General features: G+C 31.1%; 1 protein-coding gene across 3 annotated transcripts in view; it reads left to right on the forward strand.

Moving 5' to 3' along the window:
* The window catches only part of LOC143237079 (protein yippee-like 1), a 28,732-nt gene that overhangs the window by 9,773 nt on the left and 5,828 nt on the right, over positions 1–13,131 (forward strand). For all 3 annotated transcript variants that reach the window (XM_076475929.1, XM_076475927.1, XM_076475928.1), the window contains exons 3-4: positions 8,678–8,721; positions 9,346–9,454. In XM_076475929.1, the coding sequence (XP_076332044.1) occupies positions 8,678–8,721; positions 9,346–9,454 (153 nt within the window). The remainder of the gene's footprint in view (positions 1–8,677; positions 8,722–9,345; positions 9,455–13,131) is intronic.

A 13,131-nucleotide genomic window follows, 5' to 3' on the forward strand; every position in this document is an offset into this window, starting at 1 on the left:
ACTAGGCCTGTTGAAGAAAGATGATGATGAATGAAGATAAGAAATTTCTGTTTTTGCTATTCACCTTCCTTTTCAACTTTGAGATAAATGACAGCTGGAAAGTGACATACACCACAGATAGAGTAACCATGCTAAATGGCCCTTCATATCTAGCTTCAGAAAATCCATAGGAATTTTGTGTTGCTTAAATGTAGTTGTTGGTGCCTTCCTTATATAGTGTTAATATGTTCTCCACTATGTGTATATTGAACACATTCCCAGTTATAAATATACAGGAAGATGAATTGATTAACAGGAAGATATCTTCCATTATTTATTATCACATAGCCATTTCATTTCATGAAGTTAATTTTTCTATCTTTTCATCCTTCTAACTACAAGGTCTGTTCAAAAAATACGCGGACTGTTTGAATTGCGCGGCTCCAGTTGGTTCCAGGGGAATCTGCTTGGTGTCGCTAGGTTTGCACAGATCAGCTGATTACGACGCCATTTTTTCAATTGCAGATATCTTCATTTCTGTATTAGCTACGCGGTTTTAAGTGAAGTGCGATTTTTTCGTTTGGTGGATTTCAGAATGAATGACCTGAAGGAACAACGACTTGCTGTGAAATTTTTTGTTAAACTTGGAAAATCTACGACTGAAACTTTTGCTATGCTTAACACGGCTTACGGTGATGTTGCTATGAAGCGTACGGCATGTTTCAAGTGGCATGAACATTTTAAGGATGGTCGACAGTCCATTGAAGGTGATGAGCGTCCTGGACGTCCTTCCACGTCAACTGACGACCCACACGTCGACAAAATCAACACTCTGGTGCGGGCAAATCAACGTCTGACTGTCAGGGAGCTTGCTGAAGAGTGTGGGATATCAGTTGGATCTTGTTACAAGATTTTGACCGAAAAATTGAAGATGCACCTCGTTGCTGCGAAATTTGTGCCACGCCTGATGACGGACGAACAAAAAGCCCATCGCGTCCAGGTTTGTCAGGAACTGCTTGATCGTTCAGAAGAAGATGAAAACTTCTTGTCAAGGATCATAACAGGTGATGAATCATGGGTTTCTGGTTATGATATTGAAACGAAGGTCCAATCGTCCCAGTGGATGGGTGAAACATCCCCCAGACCCAAAAAGGCTCGCCAAGTTCGATCCAAGGTCAAGGTGATGCTGACAGTTTTCTTCGATGCTAAAGGTGTTGTTCACCACAAGTACCTCCCCGAAGGCTCCACAGTGAACCAGACTTACTATATTGAAGTTCTGAAACGTCTGAGGGACCCCATTCGTCGCAAAAGGCCAGAAATGTGGAGGAGAAGCAAATTGTTTTTCCATCACGACAACGCTCCAGCCCATTCATCCCTCAGAACTCTTGAGTTTTTGGCCAAACACTCGATCACTGTTCTTCCCCACCCCCCTACTCACCTGACCTTGCTCCTTGCAATTTTTTCTTGTTCCCCAAACTCAAAAGACCCTTGAAAGGAAGAAGATTTGAGACGATTCCCGAGATTAAGGCAAATGCGACGAAGGAGCTGGAGGACATTACAATAAGAAGCGTACCAGGACTGTTTCAACAAGTGGAAACACCGTTGGGATAAGTGTGTGCATTGGGGAGGAGAGTACTTTGAAGGGGTCCCAGACCTGTAACTTCTAAATAAAGTACATTTTGTTTTATGACGTCAGTCTGCGTATTTTTTGAACAGACCTCGTATGTTCTTAAGGGTAATAATTGGCTATCATTTGCCAGATTCCTGCTATTTCTATTAACCATCAATTCTGTTTGCTCCAACATGTTGAGAAAATTGTTGGAAGTGGGGGTGAATGCTGGGGCTGGAAATAAAGTAACAGTACTAGCAGGCTTAGTTTAAGATTCTCTGGTATGTTTATGTTCATGCTAAACTGAAATTGGTTGTGAGTTAGCTCTCAACTAGCTGACAGATGGTAAACTTTATTTTAATTAAAGTTTTAATACCCATACCAGCCGTCTTGAGAACCCATTTTTACTTCAAGTGGGTTTTTTGTCGTCACAAGATAATAAACTAATCTTAAAATGTTAATTGAAGCCATAGGTATCCAAACACCTCAAATGCATGAACTTCTTAAAGTGAATTAGCATATGATTTTTAAAGGATCAGCACAGAGGTGGGGTTTAAATTTTTCTTCATCTGCCTTAGTAGTTTGTGCTTTCACATATTTGTTTTGAATTGCATAAAATACATTTTTCTTTCATTGGACATAATTTTTGTGTGTAAAATCATTTACATGGGACCTAACTTTAACAGAGACATCTCATGAAAGTTTGAGGAACAGATGACTACAAAGTTCTTGAAATTGTTTTAATAAGTAAGGATTTCTTCTCATAAATGAAACATTTCAAACATATAAAATGTTGCAGATCCTGAGATTATTTAGTCTCATAAGTTATTTATCTGGTCATATATTAAGGAATTGCTCTCATTATGTGTTACACTCATCTTATTACATTCATGTTTATCATATATTAAGTCAATACATATGTATTTAAAAATTTAAATATTTATATCTAGTTAGGAACCTAGACTCTCAGCTTCCTGGGCTGAATCCAGCACCAATGACAAGTTTTATTTGTTTTAATTCCTGTTCTCCTTAATAGTTTACCATTTACAATGTTATTATTCCATACAAGTTTTGTTTTGTACTAAAATCACATGTTTGTATGCTATTATCAGTATAATGTGGATATGACTGAAACATTGTTATACAGTATGTCAAACTTTGGCACTACTTGGAAAATTATATGCCTTGTGTGTTACATTTTCAGTATTGTAATGGATGTTTGCTAAAGTTTTATTCAACATTGTTTAAGTTAATTCTTTTTATAATTTTTGAAGTTTTCTTTATTTAAAAGTCATGAATTCATAAATTAGTGCCACATATTTGTTACTACCTTTATGAATTTCTTTTATCCTTCAAACTGCTCTAGCTTTCCACTTTTTCATATGATGAATTTAATTGAAACTGCCTAATTTTCCTTGTCATTATATTAAGCTTCAAGCAAACTTTTCACTCTCCTTTTTAGGTTTTAAATAAACATTCATATTTAACTAAGTTTGTCTTCATTATAACTTTGCATGTACTTTACTTTGCACCTAATCATTAAGAAATAAACTTCACCCTAAAATATGTCTGTAATGTATGTAGCAGATTGGCCAAATGCTTTATTTATCTTTGCAAAGCATAATAAAACCCAGGATTCACTGTTTTGTTTTAAATTTGATAATAAGTGGGAGAAATAAAACTTTCTAAGTGACCTATTAATTCATTATAAGGTAATCTTAGAAACGTGCAATTTTCCATATGTTTTATTTATTTCCATTGTGACACTTTCACTTGTTTTACCTAGAATAGAATTAACAATTGAAGTAAGCCTAAACGTTTTCACTGTGGATGTGTAAATGATTCTGATTGACATTCAAGGCATCTTTACCAAAACAGACATAGTTAAGTGTGCAAGTATATCCAAGTTTAACTTTCAAATATGACACTAAATTGTATAATTCTAGTATCAGTCAAGTAATATGTTTGGTGAAAAAAACAACAAAAAAACTATTGCCACATTTCTTTTGCACAAAGGCTAATTGTAAAAATTAAATTGTTGTTTTTACTATGGTTTCCTTTATTTTAATTACAGTAATAACAAAGTTTAGCTTCTTTATTTTTTTATCTAATAGCTAATTGTTCATTGGTTGTGAAATTTAGTTGGACACTGGAAAATTTCCCTTCAGAGTGACCAGTTGTTGTGAGCAAAAAATGTTTCCATTGCTGTTGAAAACAATTTGGATTCAATAGCGAGTAGCAAAGTCAGTCTTTTGGAATAAATTTTGTAAATATGCTGAAATTCACATCCTTGTACTAGCAAAAAGTTATCTCCAACAACAGGGATGTAGCTGTGGTGAGTGGGGTGGTTCAGGATTCATTCTGCCCACCCAGCTCTAAATATCACTGAGAATGAGTTCACCATCAGGATGAAAAATTTCTTTGTCAATGCAACAGTAGTTTACCTTGCAATTAGCTTTTCTGGAAAGTTGTGGAATAAATAACCTTCAGTAATATACGTTTCTGAGGAAAGTCCACTGGAAAAACCTGCACACACAACTGAACAAACAACCATGCTATATTAATTCACTTGAACTTTGCATGGGATGTCAGACAATATCATCCACAGTGGATATCATATAAAGCATATGCTCTTTCCAGTTTAAAAACAAACAAACAAATTTACAAAAACAATATAAACCTGAATTGAAAGAGCTTTATTTATATTTTTATATTAAGACTGCTGGAACCTACATGTTTTTCTGACTTCTTGAATTTGAAATTTTACAAATATCTAAAGTATAAAAGTACACCAGCATTGTTTTTTGTTTGTTGTTTTTTGCATTAAACTTTTTTAATCTCATTGTGACTAATCTCTATCATTTACCTGTTTTTAAAGATATATTAATCAGAAAAATAAAACTCAACTCAAAGTAAAATTTGTCATCACTTTTATTTTGTTAGACTCTTTGTTCCCCTTATTACATATTTGTTTAGTTACTGCTCATGTGAATTGTTTTAATGGACATTTTGAAAGTAATTAAAATCATAAATGTGAATGTAACGAGTTTTTTTGTTTTCATGGTTAAGGCAGCTTAAGGCATGTGTATCTATGGGCTAGACTGGTTTTTACCACCACTCCCACTCAAATCATTTTAGCTATGACCCTTTCTGACACAAATAAAACCTGTAATTTCATCACTGAGCTATGTTTATGTCCTAGTGTCGAATGTAAAGGATTTTACCATTGCTGAAATTGACTACTTCTTGTTGGTAGGTGGTGGAGTAAAGTTGATGAGGTTGATAGTCATCATTGTTAAAATTATGGGGGTTCATGATTGTGGCTGGCAGTTATGTGTTTTATACTTTTTGATTAAGGTCAAGGACTCAGTTTGATATGAATGTGACAGTCGTATTCATCCAGATATTTAAGGTCTACACAGTTATTTTCCCTGTAATGAATGGTGAGGGTTTTGGCACTAGAAAATAAAGCCCACATATTCAATAGCTTTCTATATTTAGCCTCTACTTTCTCTAAATATTTTTACCTTCTTTTTTCTTTAGCTTTTTCCAACCCCTTTTGTGTTCGTACTTTTGTATGATGGATAAGATAAACATTTGAAGAATAATGTACGTGTACATATAAACTTACTTGTGAGTGTGTATCTAAGAGAGAGAGAGAACTACAGAGTTAGAATGAGACACCTAATAGTTTTGTAACAAATGATCACACATTTTCTGTACTTAACTCGAAAATTTCAAATTTAGTTATTGGATGACTTGTATTCTACACTCCACAATTTACTTGTTAAGTTGTTAACAAATTATTTAGAGCTGATAAGCAGGTAAATACAAGTCTACAAGTAATTATGAATTTTTACAGGACAATGAATTGCAAATTTTGTTCAAGAAATGTGAACTGTTGATATAATATATCTTAATATACTGTTATTCCATCTGTTAGAGATGACTCAGCTCTATTTCTTTAGCAAAATCCAAAGCCTTTGAAAATGAAGGACTGAAAGATGTGGATATCTTATATATAGCCTAACAGTTCAGTTCTAATTATGTTGTAGGCCAACAATTTGATCATATGATAGAATAGTGTTTCTAGCAAAAGTTGTGAGAGAAAAGTCTGACTGGAAGCATCATGAAGATGTGATATAAAGATATTTTGATTGGCCAAGGCCCATTCTTAGGTTAACATTACTAGAATAAGCCTTGCTTGGATCTTGTACATTTGCATTGTAAACTGTATGCAAATATGTGAGGTCAAATTATGTCTACTGGAGGGAAGCCGATCAAATCTCTTCATGCAACATCACACGACAGGCCTACCAACATCGTGCACATAATATCTCCCATTATAAGTATTTTCCTAAAAAAATGAAGATGAATATTATATAAAACAGGCCTTTTCTTGAGTCTTGGCCTGAGGCACATCTCCAATCATTTCTATCTTAATCTACCCCTGTTTCTGACTACCCAGATGAATAGCTCTGACTCATGTGTCTAAGTCCTTTCTTCAGTAACAATTAAGTTGATGTAATCCTGCATATAATATTCTGTTGGTGTTTTTCCTTCAGGACTTAAATATTATAATGGACACTTCAGCAGTAACCTTTCAAAAAGGTTTGATTATGCAAAACTGCTAAATTAACATAAAATGGTGATGAATCTTCTGATTAAATATCAGGTTCTCCAATAAAGTGATATCTGTATCCAAAAGGGTATGAAGGTTCTTACCAGAATTCAGAAACATTCATATAGATATTTCACCTATTTAAAAAGGAAGTCACTGCTTTATGTTTTGGTTTCCAGTCCGTAACAGGACTTAAACTCTGAACTGTCCAAAGTTATGTATTTGTCTTTTGATCTGTATCCTTGTGTATACTACATTTGTATTTCGATGTGAAAATCACCCTATTGATGGTTTAGTTTTTGGCTACTCAATCTTCTTCACTTTTCTTAGGGCTGTTATAGATTAGTCACTTAAAATCTGTGGGTCTTGGGTTTGAAATTCTGTTTCAAACATGCTTGCCCTATCAACTCTGGAGGTTTTGAAATGTGATGGTCAATGGTAAGAGTAGCCCAACAGTTGGTTATGGAGAGCGAGTATCTGCCTTCCCTCCATTCTATCACTGCTAATTTAGGGATGGCTAATGCAAATTGGTTTTGTGTAACTGTGTAGAATTTTAAATAAACCAAACCAATCATATATAATGAGTAGCTGCTTTTCATGTTGATAATTTACTGTTGCTTCCAAATACTTGTGATGTTTTGAAAGCTGATAACTACTTTTTTTCACCATCTTTTTTTTTTTTTTGTTACATACAGCCATCCATGTCATAACAATAGTTTCCGAGAGAATTCCACTACCTTGTACTTTTTCTTTATTCTACATTACTTTGTGTGGGTCTTTAAACAACCCATTGTTATTTCCTGAGAAATCTACAACAAATGTTGATGGATAATATTATGCATTCTTTGGCCTTTACTTTTTTTGTTGGTTGAACACATTGCTACCTGTTTTGTGTATGTGCAAGATTTATACTGCTGAATTGTTTCAATCATATCACTTCTTTTTCTAGGAGTAAATGGACGTACTTTAATATTGGTGATTGATTCTAACTATTGTAATGTTAAAATTAAATGCAGAATCATGTGCTGATGTTTTTGATTCTATGCTTACCTTTCCACAACATTTTGTTGGTACAAAGTATATGCCCACATTAGCTACTATGTAGTAGTTGTGGAAAGTTCGAAAATGGGTGATTAGATACGTTATTCTCATTGCAGACTGTATGAGAATAGCAGTAAAGATGATTCTTGATTTATCTCGGAAATTTACTAATGAAATAGGTTTCTGAATTACATTTTTATTCTAAAAAGGTTAATTTCAAAACAATGCAAGGATAAAAAAATTAAAAAATGTGTTATAGTGATGCTGTTTTAATTTTATAGTTCTGAAAGTTCTGGGTTATATAAATGATTATATTTAATTTTCAGTTATGTTCTAACTACTGCTTTTTTAACTTTGTTGTTACATTAATAAAGGAATAAAATATTACTATTGTTTCTTTAATATTCAATGATTTTGAAATAGTTTCAAACTGAAAACCTTTTCCTTAGTACTAAAATTCTTAGTATTATATATAATTGAGAGTTTATTTATTAACTAATGAAAAATGTTTACATGTTATATTTAAGTTTCTTTCAAGTTTGTGACTGAATGTCTTGAATTTTGAAGAAATTATTGAATCAATCTCAAAGTCTTTATAACAGTTGTTCAAAACAGTAGAACTTAGTTAACTTATTATGTTAAAACACATTTATTTATTGTCAATAAAACTATTGTTTTGACAATATTTCCTTTAGTAGTAGAATGAATTTATTGTTCACACTTGTTACATGTATTAATTTATGAGGTATGGTAATTAGTAACTTTAGGAATGCCTAAGGGATGATTCGAGTCAGAATTTCATGTTCTCAGTGTAGTACTGCAGTGATTTGTCATTGTACCAATAAACCACAGTATTCTTCCTCGCAATATTTGTATAATATAATGGCCCTAGCATTGTAGATCCTATAACATCTGTGCCAACTGCTCTAGGGAATGTGAAATTGTCTACAGTGTGGCTAGTATGTTCAGTCTGTAGCTATGATTACTTGCTGCACATGTATGATAAACTTGGCCTCATTACAATAATGGCAGGTAATACATGGTCCCTGAAGGATGTGGCTTTGCTTTGAAATGTCATTCTCCAAGTTTTTAGTTAGAAACTAATACAGTTGTTATGCTACTTAATGTTCTTGCAATTCTTTAACATCAGCTTTCTCAGATTTTAATTCATTAGTCAAACATTATGAATCAGTTGTTCCATAGATTGTTGAAGTGTCAAAATAAGATGATAGGACATCATGAACTGTGTATTGTATTACATATGATATTGCTACGGCTCTATCCCAATGTACATTTTCTTTATATAGGTGTAAATTAACATTTTTGTATCATATCTGAACAAATAATTCTGACACTGAAACATTAACAGAGTTAAAATATATTTAAATTTCACTGTTTGTACATTTTTGTTTGTCTTTTTAATGTAGTCATTCCAAGGAAGTCAGGGTCGTGCCTATCTCTTCAACTCTGTGTAAGTATAACTGGAATAATGTCATTTATACAGGCGAGGAATAAATCTTGATATGAGATGCACATAATTTCTTTTTTATTGTTGTTAAAGTATAAGTTTTAAAACTAAAATTATAATTGAACTCTGATTTCTATTGTTTAAACATTTTATTAGGAAAAAAAGTTCATAATTTGAACTGTTTAATAAATACAGATTTTCCCTTTACTTGTTTCTGCAAATATGGTAGGATGTAGTACACTGATACATGTTTTATCTTTTGATTGTCTTGTATTTATATGTGATAAATGTTTAAGTATCTGAAATGTTTTATTGACATTCTTTAAAACATGTAATCAGTTGCTTCTTGTGCTGTTAAAACATACCTGTAATTTTAACATGGATTATGAGTATCTATTTTATCTGCTTCAGTTTTAAAAAATACACTCAGGTTTGCTACTTCAAAAGTTCAAAGAAAATGGATTAATAAACATACTTGTAGGTTAACTGAATAATATTTCAATTTCAAAATAAGCCTTTATGTAAAAACTACACACTCATGATTTTTTGTATCTGCATTGGGATATATATATATATATGTTTGATTTCATGGTCATTGTAACCTTTTTTTTTATTTTCATCATATAGTGTCAATGTTGGCTGTGGACCTGCTGAAGAAAGGGTTCTGTTGACTGGTTTGCATGCTGTTGCAGATATCTATTGTGAATGTTGTAAGACCACATTAGGCTGGAAATATGTAAGCTTCTAAACACTGTGTACCTAAAGTGATTCTCAGCAAATTAATTTAGACATATTATATTATTTCTAATAAAATGTAATGAGTTTTGAAATTTATTTTCCTGAAGTGTGTGTGTGTTTATGGTCTGTTCATCATTTATTGAATTAAGCCTAACATTGGAATAATATCTGTGAAAAAAGTTGAAAATATACAAGTATCAGTTTTTGTTAATTTGTTTAACACCATGAATGGTGTTTTTATTTTGTTCTAAAGATTATCAACTTGTTGTATTCTATATAATTTATGCATTGGATTTTTTGTATCTTTGTGTTTAATCCTGTTTTATTTCATTTCTGTAGAAAATATTTAATTGAAGTTGGTAAATAAGTTTGCAGTCATTGTATCATGCAGAATCCATAGTTATTGCAAGTTAAGTCTAGTATTGATTGTTTTAGTTTTAAGTAAAAACCATAATTGCATTTTATAAGTTTGATTCTAGCTACTTTTGTTAAACCAGTATCTGAAAAACCATTATTCTCTTGACTGAAACTTAAGTTGTTACTTAAATATGGAAAATTAATAGTAAGAAATTTAAATTACTGAAGGATTGTACACTATAAATGTAGCACATCATCAGCCAAACATCAACTGTAAATTTTCTGTAAGTTAGTACTTACTTTGTCAATTATTTTTTAAATTATTGAGAATAATAATAAAATATTTAAGTAAATATAAAGTAAATCTAATTAGATTCTGGAAATGGCATAATTCTAGTTTCTACAATGACTACTCAATGATAAGAGAGTAATCATAGAGCTGGCAGTGGATTGAAAATTAGGGACATCAGTAGTTTAATTACCTTAACTATAAACAAACATTATAAACGTACCTTTACTTGATGTATGCCACATCATACAGATTTTGATCAAATACGTTTACTTTTCTACACCTAATCTGTGGATTCATCTATTTTACTTTAAATTGGTAATTTTCAAATATAAATATTTTATTTTTATAGTTTCCAGCAGGTCCACAATATTATTTTCTGTATTATTCAGAAAGACATGTCCCCCCAAAAAAATAATCATTGTAGCTTTGTGTTTTAATTCCAAATAAACAAACAGAAAGACATGTGTTAAGAGGGAAGAAGGCAGGAACCTTTCTTTTAAACCTTATTATTTTGAAATTAAAGGGAGTGAAAATACCTGTACAAATGTAACAATAATGGTCTTAGCTTTGCAGGTTCTCTACTTTTTTTTATTTACAACATCCTTTTGCTTCACTGCAACATATAACATACATAAAATTACATCAGAGATGCATCCTGCACCAAATTGAATGCACCAATTGAATCATTGCTAGATATTATATGTATATTTATCGTCCTTAAAATGTTTGTGTGTTATATACTTAATACCCTTTGTAGAAATTGCTAAATACAGTTAATACAATATTCAGATTTATATAATACATATAAATTTATCAGTATTGAAAAATTTAAATGTCAAGGTAAATAATTAAACATAGTTACTTACCTGTGACAGGAAAGTCCTTTAAAAAGTCCCACACAAAATTGTTTTAAAATTTACAACAAACAATAGAAGAAGTTAGTCTGATGGAAGAAAAGTATCCAGAAACATTAACCTATTAATAAAGTATTGACAGTTGGTGAAACTAATAGAAATACAATACAACAGAAGAAAACAGCTAAGAAAATAAATTAGACTGATCAAACTGAAAAAAATTATTTTTACCTGGAAAAATTAACTGTAGCCTTCACAGATCGTTCAAAAACAGAAAGTAATAAAGTGATACTGTGAATGAAGGTTCATATAAAATAACATAAAGTTGATACAAATATATACCATAAGCATATTATGAAAAAGTTGCATAGCTCATATGAAATCCAAATAAAAGACTCCCTAAATCTCCATATGGGCTTGGCCATTTTGACTCATCAGGGAACTATACATACTATAACTTTAATATAATAATTCATCTTCACAAAAAATTAGCAACCTTTAATAAATCTTGGAAGTATATGTAAAAATTAACAGATTTTTTTTTATATAGTATTTTCATTAAGGATTTATCTGACTGTATGAAGCCTCCACTGAGTTAGTCTAAGTGCATGGGGATTTTCACATTAAGAATACAAATACTTATTGTCATCTTAATGTTTTGTATTTCTTTTGCATAATGTCTAAAACTCTCCTAAATTAATATCAAACATTTTTGATAGAAAATGTTTTTATTTTGCTATTTCTTCTGCCCTAACGTTTCTTACTGTAGTAAAATCAATAAAGTAAAATAAATTTTATAGATACAAAATAAAAATAAATTTAAATTATTCTTTTGTCCTGCTAGAATGATTCCATATTGTAACAGACATGCTACTTTTCTTCTTATCGGATTTTAAGATATCTGGGTAATTTGGCTTTAGTGCTTTAGACCTACACTTAAGTCTCTCTCAGAGTAGGACAGAATTAATTAAACACAGCAGGAGAGTTTTGTGTAAACAAAGGATTGAGTTATTAGCACACATGATCAAATTACAGTTACATTTAATACTTTGCCTTTCTATGTGTACATGATATCATGAATAATTGTTGTTGGTTTTTTCATGTAAGTTTTCTTATCTGACCTTATAAGTTGATAATGTTTTTATATTTTAATTATTTTTATGACAGTGAATAAAAATATATAAATGAAATAAGAAATATAGTTTTTAAATGTGGATGAGGAGCTTTTGTCTTCTACAGCAGTTAGGTACTCTAAGTAATTTTTTGTGGTGGTGGTGGTTGTGAAGAAAATGTTCATATATTTAAAATATGCAGTTTAGCACAAAAAATGCTAATATGTACAAGAAGTAAAATATTCTGATAAATATATGACAATTTAACTGGCTTTTAACTAAGCCATAAATGGATTTAAATTCCATTAGTCTTAGTAAAATTGCTACTTTAAATGTCTAATATGTGTCACTCATAAAATCATGTAGGGTTAGCAAGAAAATATGAAATGGGCATTTTGGAGCAATTAAGTGTCACATGATACACAGAATTGAAGACTTAGAATTTATTTAAACATTTCTCTTTGAAATTAAGACATTAAATTTTGAATTACATTTTGTTGCCAAGTTTACTGACATGATGTTGATAATAAATTTAAGTAAACATTAAATGTGTGGGAAAAAGATCATGAAATGTGCACTTGGATCCCCCATGCACTTGGAGGGTTAATCTGTGAGCCTTTAAGTGATCAATAATTTTACCCTAACTAAAAGCAAACAAAAAATGACAAGAGTAAAAGATGTATAGAGGTAACTAAACAAAACATAATAGTAATAAGCCATAGAAAAGATATTTTACTAACATACTAATGGTCACTTGTCATAAATCTTTCTGTTGAAAAATACATGAGTACAAAACATTATTTCTATTTACATCCAAAATATGTTAGAATAACAACTTGTGTATCTTCTTGTAGTATGCAAATAAACTTCAATTTCATGTATACTTTATAGATTAATTTAATCAATTATATTTTACTGTTTAATACTAATGAATCAAATTAAATGGATAAAAACTTACACCACAAAATGTTTTCACATACAATTATGTAACAAATTCTTTAGTGTAAAAAGTTGTTCATATTACAATGTAAAAGGAAGTTGTCCAATAAAAGTGTCTTCT

Source organism: Tachypleus tridentatus, chromosome 13 (assembly GCF_004210375.1).
Source record: "Tachypleus tridentatus isolate NWPU-2018 chromosome 13, ASM421037v1, whole genome shotgun sequence".
Lineage (NCBI taxonomy): Eukaryota > Metazoa > Arthropoda > Merostomata > Xiphosura > Limulidae > Tachypleus > Tachypleus tridentatus.